The sequence below is a fragment of the Panicum virgatum genome, chromosome 3K (assembly GCF_016808335.1).
Source record: "Panicum virgatum strain AP13 chromosome 3K, P.virgatum_v5, whole genome shotgun sequence".
NCBI lineage: Eukaryota > Viridiplantae > Streptophyta > Magnoliopsida > Poales > Poaceae > Panicum > Panicum virgatum.
The window spans coordinates 43,580,759-43,598,498 of NC_053138.1; the positions used below are offsets into that span (position 1 = coordinate 43,580,759).

The 17,740-nt window shown below is 48.4% G+C and overlaps 1 protein-coding gene across 2 annotated transcripts; it reads right to left on the reverse strand.

Moving 5' to 3' along the window:
* Positions 1 to 1,104: 1,104 nt before the first annotated feature.
* LOC120699246 (lysine-specific demethylase JMJ705-like) lies at positions 1,105 to 16,177 on the reverse strand. Of its 2 annotated transcripts, none has more exons than XM_039983163.1 (7): positions 15,111 to 16,177; positions 12,481 to 12,559; positions 12,315 to 12,382; positions 6,216 to 6,366; positions 5,293 to 5,909; positions 3,839 to 4,489; positions 1,105 to 3,387 (listed from the first exon to the last, which is right to left on the reverse strand). In XM_039983163.1, the coding sequence occupies exons 1-7, from the start codon at positions 15,988 to 15,990 to the stop codon at positions 1,475 to 1,477; spliced, it is 4,359 nt and encodes a 1,452-aa protein (XP_039839097.1). In that variant the 5' UTR covers positions 15,991 to 16,177; the 3' UTR covers positions 1,105 to 1,474. The 2 variants fall into 2 exon arrangements, with proteins under 2 accessions (XP_039839097.1, XP_039839098.1); XM_039983164.1 differs by lacking the exon at positions 15,111 to 16,177 and adding an exon at positions 14,532 to 14,970 and having other exon boundaries at positions 1,107 to 3,387.
* Positions 16,178 to 17,740: the final 1,563 nt, after the last annotated feature.

Sequence of the window (17,740 nt, forward strand, 5' to 3'; positions counted from 1 at the left end):
TAAAACGGTGAAACGGATCAAAAAAAAAAAGTCCTGCTGCTTTAAAATTTACAGCGCCCAGTATTTCTGAGAAACATCCTTCATCGTTCCAATATTTGCATTTTACGTGGTACGTGAAGGCTCAGACAGTGGCCCCCAGGGTGGTTTTGTGATATTGAGGAGTCCGGGGCGCTGGGTGGAAAAAGGGAGGGGGATGCGAGGACAAGGGGCGACTGCTGGGCGGACTGCGCAGTTGCGCGCATGTGACGGACGCGCATCGGGTCTGACTAGCGTGCGACCGCGGGGGCGACGCGGGGCCCACGCGCCGGTCAGAGGAAGGGAGACCGGCGGGTGACGGTGGAGACGACCAGACGGGGAGGAGCCCGGGTGGCACGGAGACCGGTGGAACGGGCTGGGGCGGGTCGCTTGCCCGGGCCCACCAGTCGGACGCGGGAAGCATCCGAGAAAGCAGGTGGAGCGTGCTCGGGAGGGGATTCGTGGATTTTTGTCCCTTCCTTCGGGGTTCTGGTTCTTCTATTTCAGGGCGCAAACACGGTTCAGTTTGCATTTGGCGTGAGTGCCTCGTAACCGCTGCCCCACAAACAAGAGAGAGAAAGAATAGTATCAGGTAAATTTCATGAGAACATAACGAAATCTAAAAACGTTTAGTTTTAGCTCATGATGCAAAGAGAACAATCACAAGTGAATCAAACAATTTGCTCACAAGCGACTGGGCAAAGTCTAGAATCGAGACCAACAGATCTTCCCCAAATCCAAAACGGACCACAAATCTTGCCCAAATCCAATCACAATCTCCAGACAGCTTCAAGATTCAGTAGAAATTTTAAAAGTGGGGTTATTTGGAATGTGGCACCAAAGTATCAAAAACCATACAATTACATTTTGAGCTGCGTGTATTAAACACATTATCAATACAAATACCATATTCTACCGAGTACATTGGGGACCTGGAGATGTCTACGCATCCATATGTTAGCATAAAAACCATGCAATTCATCACATGTATTGGAAACTAAGAGTGCAGAGAGAGAAAGAATAATATATAGGCCAACAAAGTTAGCACCTTTATTTTCTTTTTGCCAAACCAAAGCTGCTGTGACAATATAGCATGCAAATAATTCTTAACCCTGGTTTGCCATTTTGTTATTCAGGAGAAATTAATCACAGATTAACATGCCTTTGAACCACAGAAGTACACTAAATTTAACCTTGCTGACAACAGAAACTTCCCAATTTCTCAGGATGAACGAAAGAACGATACAATTGACATGGAATAATCCCAGTCAACATCAGGTCAGTTGAACCTAAAGTGACAGAAAATCGGCTGTTATGCAGAGGCTAACAATGAAATGAATTAGACTCCTAATGCGAACTAATTCCACAATCAATGCAATTTGATGCAATTATTCCATTAGCATCCCCTTCAAACCGCCGTCAGAGAAGAAACCTGTACTTGTACATAAGCAGTTAGAAGTTATGTACTGTTCTTCTTTTTCTTATCACTGGAATGACCAGTCTTCCTCTTGTGGCGACTGAAATCCGATACAAACCGAAATGTCTGAGTGCAGCCAGGTTCTGTGCATGCATATGGTCGCACCCCTGTATGCACCCTCATGTGCTCTGTCCTCGCCCATGGCCACTTGAATGTCTTCTTGCAGCCTGTGAATGAACACATGAGTGGTCTCTCGTCCAGGTGCACTTTGCGGTGCTGAAGCAAATATTTATGACAGAAGAACTTCTTCTTGCATCCTTTTACAGGACAAATGTCTCGCTTATGTAACGCCAAGTCCTGCTGGGTGCTGAAGCTCATATCACACCCTTCTATATCACAAGAAAATTTTGCTCCTTTATCTCCATTGCGCAAACCATCACTTGCTGGACGTTTACTGGCTTTTTTCTTACCACTTTGCATATTGGATTTCACTTTCACATCATCAGCCTTTTCTTTTGGAATTTCTTCCCAGTCATCTATTGTGGCTTTGTCTCTATCACACAGTGCTGTGTCACAAGAAAAAATGGCTTCGTTATCTCCATTGTCCAAAACATCACTTATCTGGCATTTGCTGGCCTTTTTCTTACCACCATGCATTTTACCTCTAGATTTTACTCTCACATCATCTGTTTTCTGTTTCGGAACTTCATCCAAGCTTTCTTGTGTGACTTCATATCCATTATCTTCATGAAGCAAATCCACATTGTCCAAACCATCACTTGTCTGGCATTTGTTGGCCTTTTTCTTACCACTATGCATTTTGCCCCTAGATTTTACTTTCACATCATTTGTTTTGTGTTTAGGAATTCCATCCCAGCTTTCTTGTGTAGCTTCATCTCCATTATCTTCAGGAAGCAAATCCACATTGTTATCTTCGTTATGATTTCCTTGAAACTGCTGATTTGTCTTATCATTCTTGTGCTTATTAGTACTTACTTTCTTGCCCATCTTTTGCAATTTCTTTTCTACATTTAATAAATCATCATTTGCCTTGCACTTGCTAGATTTTTTCTTACTACCTTGCAGTTGAGCACCAGATTTCACTTCTACAACATCAAGCCCTTGTGGCGGAGTGTTATCCCAGTCTAAACCAAACCTGTAATCAATGTCATCATGGTAACTGTGTCGCTCATAAAAGTTGTTTCTTTTATCGTCTTTTTGCCTTTTAGAACTTGATTTCTTGTTGATCTTTTGTGATTCATATTGTTGATGTTGCTGAGTGTTCCGTGCATCCTCACTTTCACTTTCATCTCCATCTTCATATTTGTCATGATCATCACAATTTCTAGGCTGGTCAAAAGTAGCTACATCAGAAGTAGTGTATTTCTTCTTCTTGGATCTAGATTGCTCAACAGAGTCCACCTCTTTTCTTCTGGATATTCTTTTAGATAGGTTTCGGTTGATCAGAATAGTGGATCTTGTTGGTGGTTCTTCTTGTATTCTGTCATAGGAAGTAACAGGGACCATCGCTTTGCTGCAAACCAAGTCAAGATCCTCTTCTTCTCGCTCACAAGCTAAAAGTGGATGAACTTGGTTTGACATCCAAACTTTTCCGCACCACGATCCAGCCACCTTTTTCTTTGTTGTGCGCAATTGCTGTCGTTCCTCATCTCTGTCAGGATTTTCCTGGGCAAATGCCTTGTAAATGATGGAATTGTATGGTACTTGCTTGCTGTAAAGTGGAGATTTACTCTGTTTGGCACTATAATATATGTTGATACCCATTTTTACTGCCCAGTCACTGCTTGTGGGTACAGCATCTTCGTCCTGCAGAGCCAATCGAATTCTTCCAATGTCTTCATCTGTTGCTTTTTTGAAAGTGATATCTTTCCAAGCATGCTTCATACCAAGTTCTTCTGCTATAACTTTTGCAGCCGACTCTGCTCTAGGGTATTCTGCAAATGCATTGTGAATTAGCAATGAAGGAATTCCATGTTGTAAAAGATTGCAGGATTAAGACATCCCTCGAAAAACACGACTGTCCACTCTAACAAGGCATTAACAGCGATAACTCAAAGAATAGGAACATTATTTTTATATGTAACCCATATTCCCGCAGACAAAGATAAATGTGACTATTACAAAACAAGATCTGGAAGCACAGAGAATTTTGATGCATGGCACCTTCAACAATATTACGATATGGCAATATTGTTCAGGTTTCTTGATACTGATATTAACACCACATATTAATAACATCAATATTTCATCATCGTCACAATCATTAAACATGTATGCCACCGACCAGTATAACAAGTAAACAGGATACTAAGAGAAATACTAAAGGATAAATATGAAAGGAAATGCACAAGGAACTTCACAGAAACTAGGGAAGAGTCGAAATACCTGGATGGCACAAAAGCATGATATTAGCGCCACCAATTTGTTGAAGTTGTGTCCAAGTCTCCAAAGCATGTTCTAGACAAAACACATGCATTCTGCAAGAATCTTTGCTGTACTTCAGCAAAGTCAAGGCATCTGGTTCCATTGCACCTTTAGCTCTGCTAAAACTTGTATTTAAATAGGTTTTTGCACCTGACGTAGTTTGATCATCATCCAAATCAACATACCCAGACCACTGCTCATAGGCAATTAGTGACTCTCCCAGGTCTGCAAGACGGGTCATATCTGTTCCTATACTAGCCTGAGTCATAGCAATAATCTTATCGTCTACTGGTTTCATTTGAGATAGTGTTGCTCTGGGATCACATTCCTCTTCAGACAAGTGCAAATTTGTATTTTGATGTTGAATTGATGTTCCTGAGGACTGAACATTTGTGACTCCATTTTCTGCATCATTGTTTGCACTAATGTTTGCTATTTCATTGGGCATTTCTGCTTCTTCATCAGAATCTGATGAGTCATAAGCAGAAGCCAAAAGCCCAAGAGCAGAATTGCATCCATGGGTGCTGCTGGTGTACAGCTGTCTACACCGATCAGAAATGTGGGCTGAACTCACACTGTGTATCATATAATCATCCGTTTCAGAAGAATGTCCTGTTGAAAAAGACATTATGTTTACATCGTGGCATCCAAAGAAGGTAAGAAGAAATCACTAAAAAATATTGAGTATTGCAATCTGATGACATTCGGTCAAAGAAGGTAAGAAGAAATCACTAAAAAATATTAAAGAAACACCATTGCAATCTATTGAGTAAGCATCAGAGAAAAGTGATTACAACTAAATTAAACTAATTAAAAGATAAAAAATTGGAAACAAGTAATACAATTCACACCATTCACCCTACAATTCATTCCTGAAAAGAAAACCATATGCATAATAAGGTGCAACAAAAATATATATCAACCAAACAATTTTTAAGTTTGACCAAAAATATTTTATGAATATTAAGATCAGACATATGAAAATGATATTCGTATCTGGTAGCTTTGTCTAAGAAACTACTTTAACAATACACTATCTTATTGAGTTTTGTGAATACATAGAGCAGATGGTCAATGTTATTTTGACAGCAGTGTCAATGTCAAAAAAATGACTGCCAATTATAAGTTGCTACGGCAGGGGTTATCGAACTAGAAAAATTGGCAGATCCATCTTTCATATTGTAGAAGTGCATGACAGCAATAGCAATTGATGTACGAAATGTCTGTTTTTACATACCATTTGACCAGAAGAATAAGAAGACAGGTGATATATAGCAGATCAAAAAGTAATACCATCACTATCACTATTCAAAACCAATATGTAAAGCAGGGAAGGATGGATAATGATATAAGGTTAAAGGGATATGTTGAGAACAGGGTATTAATAGTATGAGTAAGATCCAAGGCTCCCTAACCTTGTGGAGGAACGATCGTTATCCAATTTGAGGTATCATCTGATTTCATAATTTCTCCATGTTTCGCACTTGATGACATGCACTCCTGAGAAATAACATATTGGACTGCTGCTTCTTTAGGTTGAATGATGGCTCCACACGCATAGCTTAATATGCCACATTGAACACATGGCAACCGCCCTTGATCTAAGAGCCCACCTCCTTGATGCGATCTACCCTTTTCAATCACTCCACTCTGAATCTCCGGATTTAATAAGAAAGCACTAGTATTAACTGTTCCAAATTTCGTTTCATAGAGCTTTCTTCCATTACACACAGAGGATGTGGTTGCACTAGCAAGCATATCTTCATCTTTTTTCTGGCTATTACTACAGGGACCAGCGATCAATGCTTGCTTAACAGTGACTTCAGGTACCATCATTGTGGGAAAGGATGGAAGGGGAAATTCAATCTCCGGGATAATTACACATGAACTCTTATCAAGAAGGATGCTAAGAAAATTGTTGTTTTCGATCACACTTCCAACAAACGTTTCTTTGATCATTATTTCACTTTCATTCTTCTTCTTGTCCCTTAGACGAGAGCTTCTTGGCACATCATGAGAATTCTTAAGCTCCCTATAAAAGGCAAATTTCGTTTCAAAAATAAATTCATCTCCACTAACATGATAACTCTAACAATTACACAAAGAAAATTGCTATTTGATATCCAGTTTTTAGAGGCTGTGCTGAAACTGATGAGTCTGTTTTAAATAGATTAAATTAAAATGCATACATCCTGAATTATGAAGTACGAAAAATGTCTAGTTGCTTTTGAGTTACTATGCAAAATATATAAATAGGATGTTACCCTCCACAATGTTCTTATACAGCCAAAAGGTTTTATAACAACAACGATTGAGATAATATTTATTGCAGGCACACCTTGGACGTAATGATAGCGCTAGCTCGTAAAGCAGCTGATAATGAGACACCAGTGGGCCACAATTAGTGGAAGCCCTCCTGACCGCAGCTTCCTTAGCTACTTGCAACCAGCGAGGTGTTGCAATATTTGTTGCTTCTCCACAATTAAATCCTGTGCAGCATGGATAATCAAATAAATTCATTGTTGCTTACAGAGGAGTGATCTTTAACTCCAAAACAAGAACTACGATTCCTAACTGTTCGGAAGAACAAACACGAAATGAAAAATTATTAAATTGAATAGTTATCTGCCAGTTTGAATGGATACCATCAACTTGCAGAAATGAAATAGTACAACTTAGAGCCCTATCACATTCTTTTAAACAATTTAGAGAGACTACCTTTTAGAACAATTGGAGAGAATAATTGTGTGTATTCCTCCAAACCCTAGAAGGGTGGGTAATATAGTAGCTATGCAAATATGAGTGTTTTCCGTTAGAAACTGAAACTACTATTTTACACTATTAACCAAGAATAAAAAGCTATTCAAATGAGATCTAGTAGTTTTAATGGATGACGTCAACTTGCAGAAATAAAATATATAGCACCTTAGCCTTTTTTACATTCTTTTCAACAATATAGAGTGATTCTCTTCTGTAAAATTGATGTACCATGTGCAAATGTGAGTGACTTAAGTTAGAAAATGAAACTAATATTTTCCACTATAATTAACCGTTGGTGTATATGTGAGCCCATGTATAGAGGCCCATGTATAGGATCTTTATATCCCACCCTTCTAGGGTTTGGAGGAATACAAGCCATTATTCTCTCCTACATGGTATCATTAGCCTAGGGTTCCTCTCTCTCCTCTCTCCACCATTCAGCCCGCCGCCGCCTCCCTACCAGCAGGATCCGCCGCCCTCGGGGCCGCCGCCACCGGATTTACTCCCGCCGCCCCCGGATCCACCGCCGCCGGGCGCTGCCGCCCGCGAACGCCGCCACCAGCGGGCGCTGCTGGCGCGGCGGGCACAGGTCGGGCGGCCAGGGCCGGAGCTCCGGCGGCAGAGGGCCGCGCCGCCGCCCTGGTCGCCATCTCCACTCTCCCCGACGCGACTGCGGTTGTTGCGGGTGTCCCGGTCGTTCTATCTGGAGCGGACGCAGCGGCTCCTACTGGAGTGGAGGATGGGCCGCTCCCTCGTGGGCCGGCGCCCAATGGGCCGCCACCCCCTGGTCCGCCCTCCCCAGATCCCCACGGGCCGCTGCCTCCTCCTATGGCTGCCGCGGGCGCCGCGGACGCCGCGGACGCCGCGGTTGTGGCTGCTGGGGGGAGCGCCGAGGCCGCCGCTGCCGCCGTTGCCGCCGCCGTTGCCGCTGCTCCTCCTCCCTGGCCGGCGTCGAACGACGCCGCTCTCGCCGCGGCCCTCCTCGCCGTGGAGTCCAAGGCCGCGGCGGCCAAGGAGCGGGTTCGCGCTGCTGCCCTCCTCTGGGAGCGCGAGTGCTCCGCGGCCGCTGTAGCCGCCGCGTGGCCCAGGCCCCCCACCGCCGCTGCGAGCTGGCAGGCCCTGGGCGCCGCCGCCGCGCACGCCGTCACGCCCACTGCGCATGCCGGGCCGCCATCGCGCCCGCCGCGCGGGCTTCCGCCTCCCTCGCCGCCACGCAAGTCGCGCGGGCCGCCTCCTCCCTCGCCGCCGCGCAGGCCGTCGCGCCCAGGGACCCCGCGCGGACCGCTGCCTCCCTCGCCTCCGCGTGCGCCGCGCAGGCTGCCGTCACCGGCGCGTGGCTGCCCCAGGGCGCCGCCGCCGCCGTCCCCTTCACCGAGCACGGCGCTTCGTCCTCGCCCGACCCTCTCCTTGGTGCTCCTCTCACCGGCCACACCGGGGGTGGGGGAGGCCGAGGGCGTCGTCAGTGGAGGGGACGTGGTGGTGGTGCTCGGGGCACTCTGGACCCGACTCCGGCTCCCACTCCTGCTCCTAGCCCTGGAAGTACGCTCTGGCCATCCTTCAGCGCCCCATGGCCAGGGCGCATCCCGATGTGGCCGTTTTAGGGTCAGGGGGGCCCTCGTCCTCAGCCCCAGCCGGCGGCCATGCTCGCCGCTGCTGCTCCCCTATTCGTGCCGTTCTGGACCCCGCCCGCTCCACCCAGCCAGCAACCGACCTGGCCTGGGGGGTGGGACCAGACCGCACTAGCGCAGTCCCTCAGCGCCATGGGGTTGATGCCGCCGGTCAGCACCGAGTGGATCGCCGACTCAGGTGCCTCCTTCCACACCACCCCACATGCCGGTATCCTCTCTTCTGTCCGACCCCACACACATCTTGTCCTTCTTCTATCATGGTTGGTGACGGGTCTTGTCTTCTTCTCACCGCCGTGAGTTCTGCTCCTGTCTCTTTTCGTCTTCCCAATGTCCTTATTGCTCCTCAGATGGTTCATAACCTTCTTTCCATTCGTCAGTTTACAGCTGACAATTCTTATTCCATCGAGTTTGATTCTTCTGGCCTCACTATAAAGAATTCGGCCTCCCGGCGTCCGCTACTTTGGTGTGACAGCACGGGACCCCTTTACACCCTTCGCCTTCCTTCTTCCGCTGCACCACTCTCGCCTTCGTCTTCGCCCAGGCCGTCTTGGTCTGCCGCTATTGCCGCGACGCCGTCTTCCACCACCTGGCACCGCCGTCTTGGTCACTCTGGCCGTGACGTTCTGGCTCAGCTCAGTCGTAGTACCGATATTCCTGGTACTAGGGCTCCTGCTGAGCTCATCTGCCATGCATGCCAGCTCGGTCGGCATGTTCGGCTCCCTTTTTCTTCTTCTTCTTCGCATGCGACGCATGCCTTTGACCTTGTTCACTGTGACCTGTGGACCTCTCCTGTTCTCAGGCTCCCTGGCTACAAATACTATTTGGTGGTGGTTGATGACTTCTCACACTACTTTTGGACTTTTCCTTTGCGCGCTAAGTCTAAGACCTTCCCCACCCTCATCTACTTCTTTGCTTGGGTGTCCACTCAGTTCGGCTTCCCGTTAAGGCCGTCCAGTGTGACAACGTGCGGGAGTTCGATAACTCCACCTCCCGTTCCTTCTTCATCTCTCGGGGTGTTCAGCTGCTTATGTCTTGTCCGTATACCTCTCCTCAGAACGGCAAGGCTGAGCGGATGATTCGCACGACGAATGACGTTGTGCGCACCCTTCTGATCCAGACCTCTATGCCCCCGCGTTTCTGGGCTGAGAGCCTCCACACTGCCACCTACTTGCTCAACCGTCTTCCGTCCACTGTCTCTCATGCTCCCACTCCACACCACGCTCTCTTCGGTACCCCTCCTCGCTACGACCACCTTCGGGTCTTCGGGTGTGCGTGTTACCCTAACACCTCCGCCACTGCTCCTCACAAGCTGGCGCCCCGCTCGACTCGGTGTGTGTTCCTTGGTTACTCCCCTGACCACAAGGAGTACCGATGCTTTGACCTCATCTCTCATCGCGTCCTGATCTTCCAACACGTCGTCTTTAACGAGTCGGATTTTCCCTACTCCTCCTCCACACCTTCTCCTGACCTCGAGCTGGAGTCCCTGTTTCCGACTGACCCGATGGTTCAGCCACCTTTACCTGTCTTTCTTTTCCCTGTAGGTTTTTCCGGCACACCGGCACCGCTTCCGGTGATCCCTGCTGCGCCACGCGCGGCCCCGGTGCCCACGGTCGCGCCACGCGCGGCCCCCGGACCTCCGGTCGTGCCGCGCGCGGACCCGGTCTCCTGCTGCGCCACGTGCGGCCCTGGTGCCTTCCCCTGCACCTGCGCGGTACACTCAGCCGGTGCATGTGTATTAGCGTCGTCCGGCGCCGACTCCGGCGCCGCTGCGGTATGCTCAGCCGGTGCACGTGTACCGGCGTCGTTCGGCGCCGACTCTGGCTCCGGAGACTCCTCCGACGCCTACACCGGAGTCGTCACCGCCGCCATCTACACCGAAGCCGCTGCAGCCTCCGCCTCCGCCGACTCGCTCTCGAGTCGAGCCGGAGGTGTACCACCCGCCAGTCGTCCATCGGGATCCTCGGTATATCCATCCCATGTGACTCGGCGGATGGCGTCTCAGGCCGCGACTTTCTCCGCCACAAAGGACGAGCTGCGGGTCTCTCCGGTACCCTCCTCTGTCCGCGACGCCCTGGCGGATCCTCACTGGCGTCGCGCGATGGAAGAGGAGTACGCGGCTCTCCTTGCCAACCAGACGTGGGACCTCGTGCCGCGTCCGTCTGGTTGCAATGTGGTCACCGACAAGTGGATCTAGACGCACAAGCGTCGGGCTGATGGCATACTGGAGCGCCAAAAGGCTCGCTGGGTTCTCCGGGGTTTCACTCAGCGGCCTGGTGTGGACTATGATGAGACCTTCAGTCCAGTGGTGAAGCCCGCTATGGTGCGCACGGTCTTCTCGCTTGCGCTCTCTCGCTCCTAGCCTGTGCACCAGCTCGATGTGAAGAATGCATTTCTTCACGGCACTCTGTCAGATACAGTGTACTGCTCTCAGCCAACGGGATTTGTGGACTCAAGTCGTCCGGATATGATCTGTCAGCTCAACAAGCCCCTCTATGGTCTAAAGCAGGTTCCTCGGGCTTGGTACTCTCGGTTCGTCACGTTCTTGCTGACTTTGGGATTCACCGAGGCCAAGGCTGACACTTCTCTGTTCATCTACCACCGTGGGGATGAGACTGCCTACCTGCTGCTCTATGTTGATGATATTGTGCTCACAGCCTCCAGTCAGCAGTTGCTTGAGCGCGTCATCTCCTATCTGCAGCAGGAGTTTGCTATGAAGGATCTTGGTCAGCTCCACCATTTCTTGGGCGTTACTGTTGAGACTCGCCTGTCTGGTCTGTTCCTTCACCAGCGGCAGTATGCACTCGACATTCTGGAGCGGACTGGGATGACTGATTGCAAGCCATGCTCCACTCCTGTCGATACTCAGGCGAAGCTGTCTGTTGATTTGGGTGATCCCGTGACTGATCCTACTGCCTACCGGAGCCTTGCCGGTGCCTTGCAGTACCTGACCTTCACCCAGCCGGATCTCACCTATGCTGTTCAGCAGGTCTGTCTTCACATGCATGATCCCCGGGAGTCTCACCTTGCTGCACTGAAGCGTCTCCTCCGCTACGTCCGTGGCACTGTTGGCTTCGGATTGGTTCTTCACCGCTCTCCCACCTCTGAGCTGGTGGTCTACACTGACGCTGACTGGGCTGGCTGCCCGGACACTCACCGCTCCACTTCCGGCTACGCCGTCTTCCTGGGCGGCAACCTTGTCTCCTGGTCGTCCAAGCGACAGCCGGTTGTCTTCCGCTCTAGTGCTGAGGAGGAGTACTGAGCTGTCGCTAACGGCGTGGCGGAGGCGTCCTGGCTCCGACAGCTCTTGGCGGAGCTCCACAGCCCGCTCGCCAAGAGCACGCTCATCTACTGCGACAACGTCAGCGCCGTGTACCTTTCCACCAACCCCGTCCAGCATCAGCGGACGAAGCATGTGGAGATCGACCTACACTTCGTGCGCGACAAAGTCGCCATCGGTGATGTTCGGATACTCCATGTCCCGACTACCTCCCAGTTTGCTAGCATCTTCACCAAGGGACTGCCCTCCTCGACCTTCTCGGAGTTTCGCTCCAGCCTCAACGTAGTCGGTGGCTAGTTGTGGCTGCGGGGGTATTTGCCATTTGTACTCTCTTTGTATTCTCTTCTTGTCCAGTCCTGAACACCACTGCGCCGGTAGTTCAGACTGCGGGGAGGGGGGTTGGCTTTCTTGTTGTCCAGTCTTGAACACCGCTGCGCCGGTAGTTCAGACTGCGGGGAGGTGTTGGTGTATATGTGAGCCCATGTATAGGATCTTTATATCCCACACTTCTAGGGTTTGGAGGAATACAAACCATTATTCTCTCCTACATTAACAAAAAAAACACCCATAAACACATTGTATCATAGACCTCAAATTGCATGGACAGCAATTTACTTCTTAGGTTAACAGAAAATTGCAACTCTTCCTCACAGTAGTCACTGAAAGGACTGGATTGCACTAACCATACAGGAACAAACAGATAGCTAGTCCAAGTTAGATCATACTAACCCAATAAGTGAATTATATGAATATGATATGTTAGATGGCATACCATGGCTAAAACCGGAATGATAAGCTCCAGGGAACGTGATAATAAATTCACCAGGGTTTTGTACCAATCTGCTTTGGAGAATTATCTATCAATCATTATACCCAGTACTCAAAAAATGGCCAGGAATGAATGCCACAAAAAATAATGTTAAGAAATATAGTAACACCTGCAGCAAGGAACTCCAGCAGAAAGAAGCACTTCAGGAGATAAGACAGTTGTCTTCTCATTTAGTGTTTGAAAGGCCACTGCACCGAGATAAATAAGCTATCAGAATATTTCTCTTTTGAGTTAAAAAAAATTGGAACATTCATAATAAAAGTAATACCTAGACTAGTTACTATCAAACAGCGTAATCATTAGTTCAGTCAAACATCAAGTTTACAAAACCAAGAATGCTTATGATCAACAATGCTCCTTCAAAAAGGAAAACCCACCACATAATATCAAGAAGAAATAAAAGTCCTGCGATCAATTACCATACAGAGAAACCTAAAACTGTACATCTTTCTTCCTGAATCAAAATGCTCCAGCCCAAAGTAAATAGTTGTTTATGAACAGAAAAGAAAAATGCCCGTAAGTTCTTAAACATGTTCGATTGCCTCATTTCACTTTCTAAAATTTCAGTGTCAGTTTGGTAAGGTGCCACTTAGTTTCATCTGTCAGTTAAGGACATGAAACAATGTCGTGGCAATTCTTAAACATGTTTGATTGCCTCATTTCACTTTCTAAAATTTTAGTACCAGTTTGGTAGGGTGCCACTTAGTTTCATCTGTCAGTTAAGGACATGAAAGAATGTCATGGCAAGAGCCTAGGTGATGGAATTAGTTGTAAATCATAGGTTAGCTAACGGAGGGAAGAGGGCCGACAACATGTTTGAAGGGGATTAGGGCATTAGAAAGCGGGATTAACTATGCAACAACAACAACAACAAAGTCTGTCAGTCCCAAACAAGATGAGATAGGCTAGAGACAATACCCAACATGAGTGACCAACAAGAAGGGAAAAAGAAGCCAAACAAAAAGTACAAAGGCATGAATAATAACATTCTTAGGGGATATGGTTCACGATTTAGACAGATGGATAATCATTTTCCACACGCTTCTATCCAAGAACAATTCTCTGGGTGTATTCCACTCTTTAAGTCCCTTTTTACCACCTCCTCCCAAGTCAGGTTCAGTCGATCCTGCCTCTCCTTACATTATTGCTGTCCCCTAAGATCCTGCTATGCACCAGTTCATGATTTAGACACATGGATAGCTGATTTCCAAGGGCTTCTATCCATGGATAATTCTATGCTTGCCTTCCACCCTTTCAAGTCCCTTTTCTACCACCACCTCCCATGTCAGGTTCAGTTGACCCTGCCTCTCATTAAGAAGCAAGTGCCTGCCTCTCATTATATTATTGTCATCCCTTAGTATCCCGCTATGCATCATTGCCTCTGGAGGTCTCCATTGGATATGTCTAAACCATCTCAACCAATGCTTTTGTTAAGTTTTTCTTCAATTGGCGCTACCACTACTCCTACGCTAGCATGCGTATAGTCATTTTGAACTCAGTCCACAAATCCAACATAACATGCATTTCCGTTAAACATGTCAGCCTTTAGTAGGTTAACATTCTGTATGATACAATGTTGGAAGTCTAATTGTCCTTTTACAGAACTTACCGTATCGCTTATATGGCACCTTCTCATTATTGAGAATGCCAAATGTTTAGCGCCACATCATAGACCCTGTTCTGATTCTATGGACAACATATCTCTCTGAAAGGCATCCTTCTTGCACTACCTGATCTTCCAAAGTAACATCTCCTTCCTCGTGTCTAGTAGCACTGAAGTTGCACCCCCAGTCCCACATACTCAGTGTAGTTCTACTAAGCCTAATCATTTTGATTCTAGACTCTAAGTCTTAAACCACAACTCCAATCCCTATTTACAAAGAGAGATCAGCTATAGGTTGAGACTTGGAACTTTAGGCTAACAAAGACTAATTCAGTTTTGCTTGAATCTGCAACTTGTAGCTTTTATACAGGGCTAGGTTGCCTTAATACCAACTGATTGGAACTTTATCCATCGTAACAAGTCGACCCAAACAAACTGACTGTCACAGATAAGATCCTACCTCAAACTTTATCCTTGTACATGCAGTATGCTCTGTCATAAGATTCACTCAAGTCATTCTAATGTAAAGGTCAGTTATGTAAAGAAACTGTGCTTACTTCTCCTGTGAAAATAACCCTCCTTAAAACCTCTTACATGCTGCTCCAGTCTCCCCATCCATACCCCAAACTCTTCTCTGCTATGAACCATTCCCTGGCATCCCTGGCTCCATGCTGTCAGGAGGGTGTCCTATGCTGATTAAGTTTGCCACAGCTCAATTCAGTTTTTAATTTCCAACTTCATCAGTACTTCAAACACAACCTCCAGTACCCAAAATAGCTTATACATTGATCCCTACTAAAGGGCAATGATTTCCTCGAGTCATAAACTTGCATTGCTAAAGGGCGCTGGTTTCAGAATTTACACGGTATTGGAAATGCAAAATGCCTCATTTGGAGTCACTGACACCATTTCAGTTTTTTTCCCCTTTGAAGAAACCTGTTTTGGCACAGTGCTGTATTGGAAATGCAAAATGCCTCATATTGGACGTGCAGTCATATGGACAACGGTACCATGGAGAAAAAGGTTTTGACTTTGTCAGTAAGAAGGAAGCAGAAAAGACTCGTGTGGAAATGCTACGCATGAATGCAAGAAACCAAAGCAATAGTAAAAGGGGCAAAAGAGGGGGGCACACGCACTGATGGCGTTGAGTTCATCGGCGTAGCCGTGCACGCGGACGGCGTCCTCGAAGGCGAGCATGGCGTCGCGGGGCACGCCGTACCAGGTCTTGGGCTTGCCGAAGTGGAGGTAGTTGAGGCTGTGCAGCTCGTGGTCCTCCACGTGCCACGCGAACCAGCTGTAGAGCATCGCCACGTACAGCATCGGCGTTGTCACGCCGGCCACGTCCCGGCCCATCGCCCGCAGCAGCGAGCCCCGCGCGCGGGGGGCCAGCCGCATGTTCCACTCCGTCTCCCCGACGTCCCTTGCCGCCAGGGCCGCATTGCCGCCGCCGCCACCGCCGCCGCCGCCCTCCAGGTCCAGCTCCAGCTCCTGCGGCGCCGCGAATCCGGAGCCCGGCATGTCGTTGCCGTACTCGACGTTGAACGGCCTAGCGGCGCAGGCGCCCCAGAAAAGCGCCTCCAGCTGGAGCTGCGTCGCGTGCTTGGGCGGCACCGCGTGCCTTGGGAGGTCGATGTCGCGTGCCTTGGCGCGGAAGGCCTCCAGCGTGTAGCGCTCGCCGCTCTCCCAGACACGGCGACTCGCGGGGCGGCGATTCTTGGTGGAAAAGCCCACCTGCTGGAGCCGCGTCGGGAAGGTGGGCGCGGGGGCCGCGCCGTCGATGCCGCTGGCGGCGGCCGCATTGGCGGCGAAGGAGGCCCTGAGGCGCTCGACCGTGGCCTCCCGCGGCGGCGCCGCGAGCGGGGGCACGATCTTGCAGATGCCGTAGCGGGAGGCCTCGACCTCGATCTTGAGGATGTAGGCGATGGGGTCTGCAAACTCGGCGGCGGTGGGGCGGTACTCCGGCGCCACGGGCAGGTTGCGCAGCCACTCCGGCGTCTCCACCGCCGGCGGCGACATGGCAGCGGCGGCGGGGAGCACGAAGGGGTCAGGAGTGACTTCCTCAGGCGAGGACTCGCATTTGGGAGGGGCGATTTGGGGAATTTGCTCTCGCTGACCGCTGCTTCGAGCTTGCTGCAGTGGCTGCTGCCCTGTTGCTGCTGCCGCTGCTGCTTTGGGGGTAGTGAGGGGAGAGAGAAAGGGCAGACTGACGGAGGAGAGAGAAAGACAGGGGAAGACGAGAGGATGGGGATTTTGTTGTGTTTTTTTTTTCTTTTGGACTTTGGAGGGGTATAAATGGAATTTCTCTTTTTAACTATATTTGGAGAGCTGCAAATGGCAACTGCGATTTTGTAGGTTTGGAAAATTCTCATTTTTTATACTATAAAAAACAAATTAATTGAAATTAGCATTTATGTACGCAAAGCACCATATTTTGGCATCTTCATCCTTCACGGCCACCATGATGGTGGGAAAAGGATGACAGTCGATCTTCATTAATTTTCCAGGCACATCAAACATGATTCTTCATCGTTCAATAGTCGATTGAATCTCCTTGCAGAACATCCTCCACTTGTAAGTTATGTGAAACAATGTTATAGAACTTACTGTACTTGCGATTCTTCAACTTGGCAGCTGACAGAATCGTTTGATTCGCAGACAATTTGATCTGCCCCTCCTGCAGCAGTAGATCGAAGATCATGTTGTCAGACTCAAGGCAGCGGGACTGCTCACAGGCGTGGAATATCTAGAGTAAGGGATAGTACATGGAATATACCTTACCTCTTTGTAACTATTCGAACAGTAGTTGGACTAGTTGATGTACAAGGAAACTATTCGACCTTGTTGGAGTAAGACTCTAATAGTACTCGGCTAGAAATCTCCATGTAATCTTGTCTCCACGGATTATATAAGAGCGGACAGGAACCCCTTCAAAATATGGAACAACACCTAAGACAATACAAACCACACACAGGATGTAGGGTATTATGCTCCGGCGGCCTGAACCTATCTAAATCTTTATGTTCCTTGCACCATCGCGATCTGATCCCGGTGAGTCCCTGCCTACAATCAATCACCTCGGGGTATACCTTGGAAAGCTTGGTCGTTAAATACCGACAGCTGGCGCGCCAGGTAGGGGGTTCCCCAGCGATCATCGAAAGAATTCGATGGCACCTCTCGACAACAACGCAGTGCTTGCTAAAGGCACCACCTTCTACCTGGGATCCTGGGTTTTCGTTGCTAATGGCTTGGGAGGTTTCGACAGCCATCTGATCGACCCGAGCGCATCAGAAGCCTCGGAAGTCACGCGACGTCGGGAAATCAACAACTTCGTGGATCAACTCGACGAAATTGAATTCCTAGTCCACGTCAATGAAGTCTGAAGCCAACCCGATTTCAACACTTCTACACCGAAAACTCTTTCTGAGATGGAAGAAGATATGGAAAAAACTCCTAGAAATTACCAGACAGGAAGCCATCATTGATCGAGAGGCTCCTATGTCTGAATGCTAATAGGATATTGTTCAAACAGAGCTACCAGTCAACACGGCTTCAACAAAAATGATTGAGAATTATTTCAAAGATCTGATGGTGATTCCGCGCCCTCGAGTAAACAACTCTGATCTACTTGGTGGGATTGATCGTGTCTCCGACAGTACCGCAAGTTGTATCAACCTCGCTGTTGGTGTTTCTTATGCTCAATAGAATGTAGATTCCGCAAGCGCACAGAATCACCGCTGTAGCACTTCACCTTGGAGTATTCTAGGGT